Source organism: Nerophis lumbriciformis, linkage group LG18, assembly GCF_033978685.3.
Source record: "Nerophis lumbriciformis linkage group LG18, RoL_Nlum_v2.1, whole genome shotgun sequence".
NCBI lineage: Eukaryota > Metazoa > Chordata > Actinopteri > Syngnathiformes > Syngnathidae > Nerophis > Nerophis lumbriciformis.
In genome coordinates, this window is record NC_084565.2 from 29,928,427 (window position 1) to 29,943,314 (window position 14,888).

Below are 14,888 nucleotides of genomic sequence, written 5' to 3' on the forward strand. Positions count from 1 at the left end.
GGCCCCTTCTACACTAAGCCGGCCGGCTAAGGTTATCCAGTGGCCCTATTGTAGTGAATCACTCTTGAGCCATCATAAATTCATCAAATCTTCAATGGACATTGTGAAAGTAAACAATGTGATAAAGAACATTTTACAAAAATCAATCTAGGGATCTAGATATCTGGTCAGGACACTCCTCACTCTTTTGCCTTCACCTTCATTGTCCATTCGTTTTTGGTGACTTTATATACTCTGGACCTAGACGTTGAGTCCGCGACATACATGGCGGACAATAACTGATAGTCTGCTTTGCCAGTCCAAATGCATTCGATGTTTTCCGTAGTCTTCACTCGTCTGCCAGGTAATACAAAGCACACACAACCTTTTTTTTTTATCACATTCACGCATTCTCGTTGTCTCTCCTTCGACAAATGGACAACATTTTTGGTAAGTAGAATCACAGCTGACCCAGATTTTCGAAAGTTCTCTTGCCGTCTGAGAAGTGTTGTATTCCAAATAGTTGCAATTGCGAGTTTCCTTCTCTTAAGGTATTAATGTGTGATTTCCACAAGAGTCTGTACATGTAGAAGATTGAGAAACACGGGCATGTCTGGATGACTCGCCTCCATCTTTCCAGTGGTTCGCTCCGGTTGTTATGAAGCTGGCTGTGGCGCGTTCTTTCTGACGTCACTTCCTGTGTGGGACGCGGTCTTTCTGACTTCCTCTCTGAACTCAGTTTGTAAACGATCAATGAGTCCATACATAGCTAAGAGCTGAAGATTCAAGAAATAGACTGCGCACTTACCCGTGTAAAAATTTGTCAGAGGAGGGGGGCCTTAAACGCTGGTTTAGTGTGGCTGAAACGGGGGCTTAGGCTAAATAATTATTCGTTTAAGGGGTTATTCGGCTTAGTGTAGACATAGCCTCAGACAACTGGAGTAAATACGCAGTCAGACGTTCTGTGCATAAGCTTGGGCAATAAACACATTTCCTATGGAGGATGCAAATACAACATCGCTCACAAATTACTTTGTATTTGGGAGGCAATCGGTATTAATAGTAGTTATAATTGCTTTAGCTACAGAACAACAATTGAGATAAGCAGTCTTCCATTGAAATTCACAGTAAATTACATATACATGAAAGAAGCATGTCATAAAATCTGCCTGGCAAAATCAGTGTTTGTGAAATAAATAAGCTCACCATTCGATTCCTTACATCAGTGGTGAATGTTCCACTCAGTAATGAAGATTGATATGCAAATCTGCGTAACTTTGATCGTTGGCACATATATTTGTGATGTCACTTTTGTCATCACAAAGCAGGTGCCTTACGAACAAAGTCAAAGAGATTTCTTTCAAAATCATTCATGGTTATTACCGTGTAAAGACTGTCATGGTTGGATACAAGGACATTGATGTTACCTGCCCCTTATGCAACATGCATCCAGAGACTGTTTACCACCTGTGTTGGACTTGTGAAAGCACTCGATCACTATGGCAGGGCATCTGTCGTTTCATCCTGGACAATAACCATGACACATTTGTGCTTTGTTTTAAAGATGTGCTATTTGGATTTACACTGTATGAAAACACATTTTAAAATGATTTTTACATTTGCAACATCATTAATAGTATTGGCTAAGTTTTATATTCATACATGTAAGTTTCTCAATACCCGACCTGTTTTTTGTGCCTTCAAAAAAGAATTAGAACTCTACTTTAAAACGCTCTCTACCTCTAACAACCAAAAAGCTGTGAAAACTGTGATGCTGTGCTCCAAATTTGGATTATTTACGGAACTTGTGTGAGCCTATGGCTTTACATTTTGTTACATATATATATTTTTGGCGTGGCGTGTAGAGCAGCCGTGCCAGAAACCTGAGGGTTGCAGGTTCGCTCCCTGCGAACCTTCCCATCCAAAATCACTGCTGTTGTGTCCTTGGGCAGGACACTTCACCCTTGCCCCCAGTGCCGCTCACACTGGTGAATGAATGGTGGTCGGAGGGGCCGTAGGCGCGAACTGGCTGCCACGCTTCCGTCAGTCTACTCCAGGGCAGCTGTGGCTATAAATGTAGCTTACTACCACCAGGTGTGAATGAATGATGGGTTCTCACTTCTCTGTGAAGCGCTTTGAGTGTGTAGAGAAGCGCTATATAAATCTAATCCATTATTATTATTATTGCATTCTATTTGAGTTACTTTATTGAGTTTACAACCCCCTGGCGCCGTTTTGTACTGTTTTTGTACTTGTTTTGATTATTATTATTTCTTGACTGTCTGTGTTGGCCCTGCGATGAGGTGGTGACTTGTCCAGGGTGTACACTGCCTTCCGCCCGAATGCAGCTGGGATAGGCTCCAGCACCCCCCGCGACCCCGAAAGGGACAAGCGGTAGAAATGGATGGATGGATGGATGGATTATAATATTATTAATAATGAATTAATTTGTAAAGCACTTTACATTTGTTAAAATCTCAAAGTGCTACAAAGTTATAAAAAAAATTTTAAATATAAAGTCAGAATATATAATAAACAATTTAAATAGAAATGAAAACATGAAAAACACTAGATAAAACAGAAACATAGATGAAACAGATACAAATAGAAATAAAAGCATGAAAGCACTGGATAAAAACACTAGATGAAACAGAAACATAGATGAAACAGATACAAATAGAAATAAAAGCATGAAAGCACTGGATAAAAACACTAGATGAAACAGAAACATAGATGAAACAGATAAAAATAGAAATACAAGCATGAAAGCACTGGATAAACACTAGATAAAACAGAAACATAGATAAAAATAGAAATAAAAACATGAAAGCACTGGCTAAAACAGAGAGCAAAGAGGTGTATTTAAAAACAAGAAGGCAGCGAAATTAGATAAAAGCTGTATGGATTGTATGTAAATGTTGCATATTATGAATAAAGGTTTATAAAATTTAAAAAAACAATAATAAAAAAAAGGTGCCTGGCTCTTTTACTAGGGATAAAAAAAATTATATATATATAAATATAACAAAGGACATATGAGTCCACCAATAGAGTAGCTGCCTAAAGTTATGTTTTATGGTCTAAAATGAGATAATTTGAATAGTTTGTTTAGAAGTTGCCAGAAAGCGAAAGTGCGCCGCTGAAAGCACGGCACCTGTTTTAATAAACAAGAACAATGTAACTTCACTAGCATCTGTCTGATAGCGACGTGCTAACATTCCTTTACTGCTGGCTGGAGCAACACGACCGTCGGGCAGCAATAACGGTGATATTACAGGAGAGTGGCGGGTAAGAAACAACAAAAGACTCACCGTAGTAGATGGGGGGAATGTCGGTCTTTCTAGCCATGACACTCAAACGGGACCAATGCGTCTTGTAACCGGGGACCGCATAAGACGAGTGGGAACCGCCGTGGACGTCAGCCGAAACAAAATCTGCGGCGACCGGGTGGCGCTGGCGAAGTGTCGGTCGGTAGGTCCACCGGAGGATGCTCGCTTCGGCCACGCAGGTTGGAGCGTCAGTCTTGTTTACAGCTCGACGTCATTAATTATTCCAAAATGGCCTTAAAGGGTCCGCCGAAGCATTTTCTTTGTTAGGGGTTAGTTTCCCCCCCCCCTTTTTTTTTTGTGCTAACTCTTGCCTTACATGTGGATGGAATCAATAATAGTGGCTATAAAACAGAGGAACTGGCAAACTGGCGAATATACATGTTCCAAAATATAAAATACTGCAGTTTTTGTGTGTGCTTGGCAATTGTCACAGAGAAACAACGACCCCTAGTGGAATTTAGGGGGTATGGCATATTTCCCTTTTGTTTTTTAAACAAAGACTGGCATGGTTCTAGTGAGCAAATACAAAGGGAATCAAATCTGTCTTAAGGAATCTAAGTCAAAATACTTAAAATAATTATCAACAGGCATTAATGTTTAATGTATTGTACTGACATGCAAGCATGCAAAGAGGTGTCAGAGTGAGGGGGCGTGCAAACAAACAAGAGACGTGCATTCAAAAGGGACCTATGATGATTTTAATCTACATTTAAAACACTTCATTGTGGTATAGGTAATAGGTATTGGATACCTTTTGTTGTAGATTTTGCTCCACAGTTACTTTTATAGTACGTTTTTTGAGTCTGATGTTTGTTTGTGCAGGCGTTCCCAGATTGCAAATGGAAGCACACCCCACTCTACGGGCGGTATAGCTCGGTTGGTAGAGCGGCCGTGCCAGCAACTTGAGGGTTGCAGGTTCGATCCCCGCTTCCGCCATCCTAGTCACTGCCGTTGTGTCCTTGGGCAAGACATGTTACCCACCTGCTCCCAGTGCCACCCACACTGGTTTAAATGTAACTTAGATATTGGGTTTCACTATGTAAAGCGCTTTGAGTCACTAGAGAAAAGCGCTATATAAATATAATTCACTTCACTTCACTCTCCAAAAGTATTTGTCTTTTGGAAATTAACACTTTAAATAGATATCTTGAATTCGTCGCTGCATTTTTTTTCCCCATACACTGTCGGAAAAAAAACTTTACAAACATAGATTCAAACATGGCTATAGATTCACCCGGTCACAACATTTGGTATACCTGCACACTCTCTGATTGATTCAGAGATGCATATACTGTAGGAAGCTGCTGTCTAGCAGCATTTTTGTCACTGCATGTCACACGACAGTGTTAGTAAGCGCATGACAAGATTATATGAAAATAATACTTTATCCTATCGCCAGTCTTGTTTACAGCTCGACATCATTAATTATTCCAAAATGGCCGCAGCGTTTTCTTTGTTAGGGTTTAGTTCCCCCCCTTTTTTTTGCTAACTCTTGCCTTACATGTGGATGGAATCAATAATAGTGGCTACAAAACAGAGGAACTGGCAAACTGACGATCAATATACATGTTTCAAAATAGAAAATACTGCAGTTTTGTATGTGCTTGGCAATAGTCGTCACGGAGAAACAACGACCCCTAGTGGACTTTAGGGGGTGTGGCATATTTCCCATTTGTTTTTTAAACAGAGACTATCATCTAGTGCAGTGTTTTTCAACCTTTTCTGAGCCAAGGCCCATTTTTTTCATTGAAAAAATCCAGAGGCACACCACCAGCAGAAATCATTAAGAAATTAAACTCAGCAGCCGATATTGACAGTAAAAAGTCGTTCTCGCAATTGGTAGATATTAATTCAAACCATAACCAAGCATGTATCACTATAGCTCTTGTCTCAAAGTAGGTGTGCTGTCATGACCTGTCACATCACGCCGTGACTTATTTTGAGGTTTTTGCTGTTTTCCTGTGTAGTGTTTTAGTTCTTGTCGTGCGCTCCTATTTTTGGTGTCTTTTCCTGTTTTGTTGGTATTTTCCTATAGCAGTTTCATGTCTTCCTTGAACACTATTCCCTCCGCCTGCTTTGTTTTCGCAATCATGACTATTTAAGTTGTGCGGACGCTATCCTTCTTTGTGGGGACATTGTTGATTGTCATGTTATGTACAGATGTACTTAGTGGACGCCGTCTGCTCCACACGCTATGAGTCTTTGCTGTCGTCCAGCATTCTGTTTTTGTTTACTTTTGCAGCCAGTTCAGTTTTAGTTTCATTTTGCATAACCATCCCTAAGCTTCAATGGCTTTTCTGAGTGGCACTCGCCTTTTGTTTATTTTTGGTTTAAGCGTTAGATACCTTTTTACCTGCATTCTGCCTCCCGCTGTCATCTGCATATTGTGATCACGACAAACATCTACAAAGCAATTAGCTACCTGCTGATATGGAAGAGTATTACATGGTTAAGCTGCCGACCTCTAGACAGTGCAGACACTCAACAACGGGACATTTAAAAAAATATGTTTTTAACCCAATTAGGTGAAATTACATAATCTCCCCCGGCACACTAGTGTGCCGTGGCACAGTGGTTGAAAAACACTGTTCTAGTGAACAAATAAATACATGATGAGCATTTCTGAATCAAATCTGTGATAAGGAATCTAAGTCAAAATATTTAAAATAATTATCAACATGCATTAATGTTTCATGTATTATACTGACATGCAAGCATGCAAAGAGATGTCAGACTGAAGGGGCATGCAAACTTCCCTGAGCCGACATCAAGCAAGGGTTCATAGCCTTGCTTAAAGGCACATCAACAGTAGTCAGGGAGCAGACTAGCATATTTACAAATATTGCTTTTTGTCTGCAGCTTGACTCAAACTGAAGTGCCCAAATCCTTGAGCCTCTTGTGCCTTGATGAATGAGTGAGGATAAAGTGCCAGAATAGGTAGGAAGTATGCAATAACTGGTGTGGGTGGCGGGGTGACCAAGAAGCTGCAAGTGCACGGTTAATATTGTGATCCAATCCGGTTGCTTCTCAAATTTGATTGCTAGGAATATTAGAATAGAATAGAAAGTACTTTATTGATCCCTGGGGAAATTCAGCACAGTTCGCTCACAATAGACAGTAATAATAATAAATAATATAATATATATAATGTATTATATACCGGTATATAATTTATAAATAATATAAATATATTCTACATATACTCTACATTTAAGTGCAGTCAAGGAACATCATAATATTGAGTATTATTCACCTGTTTAACTTGTCTGTGGACTGGAAACTAGGAGGGAAGTATTTGTTTTAAACTATCCTACATCGATCAAGAGAAGGTTGTCATCTTCTTCCTGATGTTTTACACAATATCTTTTGCAACGGGTGTTTAACAATGTGTAATGCACTTGGGTTTTGATGCTATAAATAGATTAATATCACAGCAGAACCAGATGGACCCTTTCTCCACCGCTCTACTGACAATGCTTTAGTACTTGTCCTCAGATGAAGCCCAACAATACTGCAGTACCTCACAAAAGTGAGTATACCCTTGACATTTCAGCGAGCATTTTGTTATATCCTTTAGGGGAATACATTACAAATGGATACACTTTAGAGTAGTCTGTGCATGGCTTGTATGGCAGTGTAGATTTACAGTCAACCGACAGCCGTTACAATCTGAATTTGGAAGCTACACGAGTGAGTACCGAGATAACGGCCCAAAGGGACTAAGGCAGTGCTAGTGTAACGGGTACTGAGCCTCACCGTACTGACCGGTGCATATTTCCTTCTACATCAAGAAGTAAGCGGTGTCACTCAAGTCTCCTGTCCATCATTATCACAACAAACACAACGCAGAGTCTAGGAGGCTTAAACTAGCGACAATTTGTGTATTCAGAAGGTGTTACATTGGTGCCGTGATCCGGATTTCTTCACTGGTCGACGCAAGCAGGGGTTAGACTAGGACGGGGTCCTCAAACTTTTTGACTGGAGTGCCACATTAGGGTTAAAAAAAATAATTAAAAGATGAAAATAAAATGATATATGATGCATGTAATGTAATCTAATTACCGCTACATAAAGCATCTAAATACATGTTATATCTAAATCACTAAACTAACTTCACTTCTGAGCTGCATGAAGTAACTTGTAGTTAAAATTTTAAGAATAGTTTTTTTTTCTATCTTATTATTTATTCCAATTTATTGCTCAATTGTTAGTGTGTGTGCGCTGATCCTGTTTAAACAGATGCTTTAACACGGGAACTCTGATCACAATGATTTAAGTCTGCATATAAGTGTGATATCAACTTGAAGAGAGAAGTTTGCCAAACATGATATCCATAATTTCATTTTCTACTGCTTGTCTCTTCCGGGGTCACAAAGTGGGGCTATCCCAGCTGCACTCAGGCAGAAGGCGGGGTACACCCTGGAAAAGTCGTCACCTAGCCGCAGGACCAATACAAAGAGAGACGGACAACATTCACACTCACATTCACACACTTGGGCTAACTTTAGTGTTGCCAATCAGCCTATCCACAGGTGCATGTCTTTGGAGGTGGGAATCAGCCGGAGTACCCGGAGACAACCCATGCAGTCACAGGAAAAACATGCAAACTCCACACAGAAAGAACACGAGCCTGGTAATCGAACCTAGGACGCTAACTACTGCGCCACTGTGCTGAATATGTAAAATTACAGTACAACCTGCGATAAAGCCCGGTTTTTGGGGTGAACTCGCCAATATATTATTATTATACACACAACAAACCTTTATTTCGCCACACAGCACAACAATCATTTTGTACAAAAATAAAAGATATAAGATTTACAATATTATCAGGAAATGATCAGCGAAACTTCAGTTTGTTAAACCATTATTTATAACAAGCTTTAGCTAACAAACCGAACAACCAAAATATTGACACCCCCCATTACTACAACATGAAGTATAAGCGATAAAACATTGGATATTAGGAGTATGTGAACCACTCCTACCTTGTTTAATTCCCCTAAGACCTCCTTAAAGTTTTGTAATTAATCAGGAATATCAAGCAGCCAAAGTGCGTCAATCATGTCAAAGTGTGTAGAGAAAGTTATTTTTACCCATCATTCTCTGTGGGGGATTCAAATAGGTGTATATTTGAATTGTGTGTGGTGCTTAGACATTTTTGTCCACATAGTTAGTGGGCAGGTTGTGTGTTTTGTACCACGAGTATTAACTTTCTGTGTTGGTTTTGGATTATTTGGACCATGGGTGGGAAAGGTATTCTGAATTTACTTGTAAAAATATGTGGATTCCACTTACCTGCCAGCAATTCAAAAAAGGTGTACTTTCTGCAATGAGGCACTGCAGGCATGTGGCGAAACACATTCCCTTTCCTTCACGCTCATATAAATTAATTCAAAGCACTTGGATAATGGTGTAGTAATGCTCAGAGTCAAAGACTAACGATATTGAAATAATTCATTAGATGGCAGCGCATTTGCAAAGTTTAAATTTTAATGTCAAAAATTAATCTGCACTGCAAAAACTGAAATCTATGTAAGATTAAATATCTCAGATAAGGGTGATATTTGCTTATTTTCTGTCTGATAAGATAATTCTTCTCACTAAGCAGATTTTATGTAAGAGTGTTTTACGTGTTTTAAGTGTTTTGGTCCTAAATTATCTCAGTAAGATATTACAGCTTGTAGCTGAGATTTTATGACCTATATTGAGTAAAACATGCTTGAAACTAGAATATCAACTGTTGCAATGCTGTGTCATTAACACTCATAAGTATAAAACTAGTTTTTTAAAGTAATAATTTCTTACTTCAAGCATGAAAAAAAAAAAATGATGCCGAGCGCATATCATTATATCAAGATAATGGCACTAGCATTTGCTTAATTTAAGAATATTTTTCAACATATTGAGCAAAAAGGTCTGGGTTTTTCTACCAAGAAAAGAGCACTTATTAGTGAGAATATCCTTATTTTAAGGTATGTTTGGGTTCATTGAGGTTAGCTAATTTTACTTGTTTCGGAAAATCTTGACAAGCCGAATTTTCTTGTTCTATTGCAGATACTTTTGCTTTGTTCAAATAAAATACCCCCAATTATTTTATTTTTTTTTTCTTGTTTTTGAACACTGATTTTTTGCAGTGTGGCGGTCCAGATTATGGATCCTGGCCAGCCAAATCTGGGCCATAGTTTGGGGATCCCTGCACTGGATAACAATGGATATTATTTGGACGTGTTTACAGTGAGTTGTACTCACTTGTGTTGGCAGTTATTTAGAGTATGGCTGCATGAGTCTCTTTCAGTGGATAGTAAGTACAGGTATATGCTGCAATACAAGCTGCACACTGACTATGCTCCCGTATGTCCAAGTTTACTTTTTCTTCTAGAATTTGACCTTGAGAAAATATGCATTGACAAAATTCTGGCCCAGTTTTTCATAACATTTTCATCCACATCTATGAAAATGTCAAAAGATGTCAAGGGGAATACGTTGTAGCTGTCTATTCATACACACATGAACTCCTATGAACCCGCAGTGGACCCTGCCACACCAGGACCAGATGCAGGAAGATACGGAGGTGTTTAGGATCACGGGGAACGAAGCACAGTGCGGCAGTTTGCACGGGTGAGGGGTGGGAGCGTGGCGCTTCTTTTTGAGCCGTGTACTCACGTCCCGCTCATGCGTGCTGAGGACTCTCGACGCTCTGTGATGAGATGCAGAATCCTCTCGTGCGTATAGGAAAATAAGGAAGCGCATGGTAGCAATAAATGACACCTGCAGAAAAAAATCTTTTTTTATGTATTTTGTATTTTCCACAATACTGTATAATGACTCAATATGTCTGTCCCATGTGTCGCTCCAGTGCCAAGGGTTTTGCGGCAGCATCATCATCACCATGGTTACTGGTTTGATGTTGGCAGATCATCGGCATCACCATCATCCCGCCATGGGGAAAGTCCTGCGTCCGCCATAGAGAAGCCAAAGAGACCTCAGAGACTGCTTGCATCATCAACACTTGAGGGCTACACTAGTGTCATGGACCGCAAGGTAAATAATATGCATTGTCTGCGGTTTTAGCTAAATGCCCACTTGTAAGGTGCACCTGCATTGCTGCGATACAAGAGTCAGGAAATTTTTACAAAGGTATCAATCAATCAATCAATGTTTATTTATATAGCCCTAAATCACAAGTGTCTCAAAGGGCTGCTCAAGCCACAACGACATCCTCGGTTCAGAACCCACATCAGGTCAAGGAAAAACTCAACCTAGTGGGATGACAATGAGAAACCTTGGAGAGGACCGCAGATGTGGGTGAGCCCCCCCGCCCCCCATGTTTTAATACTATCTGTACTAAATAGTCATTCTAAATATATACTGTTAAATACAGAGCAAATTGAATGTACTTGCCTGCATGTGTGATTCAGACGGTATTATATTCAGTTGTAATACCCGCATCGGGAATATTTTTTTATATATATTTCACACTGAAAATAGTGTTTGACCCCTTGCTTAAATAAAGAGGATACATTTGTAATACAGAGACCACTTAATTGATAAGTTGCCATATTTTAGGTGTGCACAGTGCATGATGGGTTTTTGTGGCTTTAATGCCCTCCCTTAGTTTCGCAGAAAATTGCCTTAATAATCAGTTCTACAGCTTTAAGACGTTACAGTAAGCAATCATTGTGCGTAGCATCTTATGTACAGTACAGTACAATACATGTACTGTAAATGTATAATGTATTTATATTATTCACATGTGAATAATGCTGTATAATAGACTGTATTTATGTTATTCACATGTGAATAATGCTGTATAATAGACTGTATTTATATTATTCACATGTAAAAAATACCTAAGTGTTTATTGTCAATTGTGAGCGAACTGTGGTGCTGAATTTCCCCCAGGGATCAATAAAGTACTTTCTAATCTATTCTATTTTATTAAATCCGCAAGGAACAGCTCCTCATTGTGCCTTCCTACTGTACAATAACTCTGTTAGAATGATAGATGATCTCTTTTTGCAAGCCGACTTAACTCTGTAGTTTATACTTTCTCAATTCATAATTCATGTGCCAGCCATGAAAGATTAAGCGGTAAAAAAGACAAAAAGAAAGATAGCTTTCTACTCTATAGGGATTACTGCTGCGCACAGTAGACTACAGTCCCCTCCCTTCCACTTCCACCGCTGTTGCTTCCTCGTAAAATCAATTAGTGTGCACAACTTATTCAAAGCGAACCTCCTCACCTCCTCACTCTGCTTCAACCTAGTGTGATAAGGACACACAGTCTACTAATGGCAAACCATAGCAGAGGTTTGGTGGAGCCGCATTGGGCATGTGTAGTTGTTATTTTTATCAAAGCTTCATACGCACAAGTCATATTTTGTTAGGGTTATCCGGCTTCAGCATAATCATTCAGTTGTCTCTGAATATTTGCAACTTCTAGTGGACATAGGCATATTTGGATTTTAACATCCCATATTGTGCTAATTTTGAACAATTGTAAATAAGTCTTAGAGTTCTAACTATAAAGTACCAATGATTGTCACACGCACACTAAGTGTGGAGAAATTTGTCCTCTGCATTTGACCCATCTCCTTGTTCACCCCCTGGGAGGTGAGGGGAGCAGTGGGCAGCAGCGGTGGGAATCATTTTTGGTGATTTAATCCCCAATTCCAACCATTGATGCTGAGTGCCAAGCAGGGAGGTAATGGGTCACATTTTTATAGTCTTTGGTATGACTCGGCCGGGGTTTGAAATCACAACTTACCAGAGGTGTGGACTCGAGTCACATGACTTGGACTCGAGTCAGACTCGAGTCATGAATTTGATGACTTTAGACTCGACTTGACAAAATGTGAAGAGACTTGCAACTCGACTTAGACTTTAACATCAATGACTTGTGACTTCACTTGGACTTGAGCCTTTTGAATTGACATGACTTGACATGACTTGCCACTTTCCCCAAAATCCAAAGCTTAAAAAGTTATTTGGGAGCGCTCCGTATTTTTCATTTTCTTCGTCTGTCTATCAGCATGTTATTCCTGTCAGCTGGTGTGCTGTCAGTACAACAGCCAATCAAATGACAACTACGTTGTTTTCATCACACAGCATTCATCCAATCAAATTGCAGGAGAACCAATGAAGAAGAGTTGTCCAACAACGTGCCAGTGAGAAACAATTATGTTAAAGTTGGTTTCGTTCGGGTATAAAAACTACGACTTGGTCAACAAAAAACGAATTGCGGTATGCAAATCACGCAGTTCGGATATTACAGACGGATACGCAACAACTTCCAACTTCGTTCGACATTTGAAGTTGCACAAAGAAGGGTAAGTTTTGAATGTAAGATAACGTTTATTGGCTAAGTAACGTGACTTTTATTTGCTGTGTAGTTAAATCAGTGAGGCTGCAAACTCACTGCTAACGTTATAACCATAGACATCTTATAAGTAGACGCAGCATAGAGCGCTACTGCCTACTGGCGCAGACGAGGCGTGTGGCCGCCATCTTGGAGTGGTGATCCGCTCCACTCAGTGCAATTCATTTGGCAGGAGCAATGAACTGTCAGCGCATTTCATTCATCTTACCTCACTGAATACCACTGATTTTCACCCCCTTTTTTGTCATACGTGTAGCTATGATAACAGACACATATTTTGGCGTGTTTTATTATTCATAGTTTGCTTAACAGTAATAGAATATTCTTATACGCTATAAGTGACCAGACGTCTGAGATGAAAACTGGGAATATAATCCCAGAGAAGGGGGAAAAAAACGGTCAGCTATTTTTAAGTTGAAGAAACAATATGATTAGGTATATATACATATGTGTGTATCCTACATAAACAATGTATGAATACATTAGATATCTATATATCTTAGGGACCTATAGACTGTATCTCTGTTGCTTCAGCAGCAGAGAGTTTATTCTGTCTTGACACTTTGTATTGATATTTTCTATTACATTCTTCCCTTAAATGATAATGTTTGCAGTGATTGTTTTATATGTATTATTTTATGTAAGTCGCTTTGGATAAAAGCGTCTGCCAAATACTTAAACATATATAAACACCTGAAAGTCTTCATATCAGCTAAAACCACCTCGAAGGGAATAAGCGGTAGAAAATGGATGGATGGAAAACCACCAATCTGTTTCACTGGATTCAGAATAAAACCAAATTCTGTTTAACCCAACAATGTTAGTATTTGAATATTGTTACTTGAAGACTGATTCCTGGTTACAATTATACTGTTAAGAAAGTATTGTCTTGTACTTTGCCTAAAATGAGAATGCATCATAATCAGTAGTGGCTGGTGAATTTTGTTTTAGGTGGGGCTGAAAGTTTGTAAACCAAACCCCTGTAGGGGCGTCATCCTCCCCCAGAAGATTTCTTTGTGATTTTCACATACAAATATTGAAGATCTTTGATCCTTCTCCACTCTGTGGTAATATTATTTTCATAAAATACAACCAATAGTACGTTAATGTTAAATCTCACTTGTGAAAAGTAATCCCCCGATTCCTATTTTCAACAGTCCGCTCATTTGAGCAGGAAAACGCTGAACACCCCCATCTTTGTTTTCTACCTGTCATCTGTCAGTTTCGGCTGCTCGCCGGCTCCTCATCAGCACTTCAAGATGGCGGCCAAATTGCTCGCGTCACAGCAACCAATGCTGCGTCTACTTATAAGATGTCTATGGTTATAACGTCATTGCAAACACGGCAATCTGTTGCGTCCACTGCAGTTTGCTACCTTATTCATACTTTTTGTCAAGTGATTTTTTTTAAGCAGGGTTGCATGAGGTACCTACACATAACGTTACGTTAGTCAATGTATCACACACAGTAACGTAACGTTAGACGGCAGTCAGCAGCACCGCGTATTTTAGCCACCTACAAAAAGACAAACATAGTCAAATAAAGGGCAGTTAAAATGTATACTATATTAAGAGTATGTGTACATATTGCATAGGGTCCTGACATCTAAAAAGTACAACTCTGTTCATTGTTATGTTCATATATTTGTTATGTTTTTCATGTGTCCGCACACATAAACACACATACAGTATGAGATGAGATCAATGAGATAAGGTAAGAACAGGATAGAAACTGCTGTGGAACTAGTTACAATGCAATATGCCATGGAAATACAATGTTAACACTTTTGTGCAAATAAGTACAGTTACACTTGTTTTTTTTCAAATGTGTTTATTCTGTAAAGGAATGAGTTACATGTTTAAAATGACTGGTTAATAGTGCTATTTTGAAGTGCAATGTCAGCACTATCTTTTTCCCTGCAATTTCAAATGCACTTGTTTTAATAAATAAATACAGTGTTTTAAAAGCATACACAATCTGTGTAAATATATTAGTCTGTGGTTAAATGACTTGAAAGGACTCGAAACTCAAAATGCAGGACTTGGGACTTGACTTGAGACTTTCCAGTCTTGACTTTGGACTTGACTCGGACTTGCCCTGTCTTGACTCGGGACTTGACTCGAGACTTGAGGGTAAAGACTTGAGACGTACTTGTGACTTGCAAAGCAATGACTTGGTCCCACCTCTGCAACTTACCA

General features: G+C 39.2%; 2 protein-coding genes across 5 annotated transcripts in view; one reads left to right on the top strand and one right to left on the bottom strand.

Annotated features, from left to right (window-relative positions):
* slc44a5b (solute carrier family 44 member 5b) overlaps positions 1–3,431 on the bottom strand; it is a 75,247-nt gene extending 71,816 nt beyond the window's left edge. Inside the window, exon 1 of one of the 3 annotated variants that reach the window (XM_061977988.1) lies at positions 3,291–3,431. Coding sequence is in view for 1 of the 3 variants with exons in the window: in XM_061977991.1 (XP_061833975.1) it covers positions 3,291–3,327 (37 nt within the window). In the remaining 2 variants the exon portion in view is untranslated. Of the gene's footprint in view, positions 1–1,185; positions 2,279–3,290 lie in introns of those variants that run through there. The other 2 variants (XM_061977991.1, XM_061977989.2) reach the window with 2 other exon arrangements.
* The window catches only part of ptgfr (prostaglandin F receptor (FP)), a 103,839-nt gene that overhangs the window by 47,235 nt on the left and 41,716 nt on the right, over positions 1–14,888 (top strand). Inside the window, exons 1-2 of one of the 2 annotated variants that reach the window (XM_061977992.1) lie at positions 3,152–3,267; positions 10,168–10,352. The gene's annotated coding sequence lies outside the window, so the exon portion shown is untranslated. Of the gene's footprint in view, positions 1–3,151; positions 3,268–10,167; positions 10,353–14,888 lie in introns of those variants that run through there. The other variant, XM_061977993.1, reaches the window with a different exon arrangement.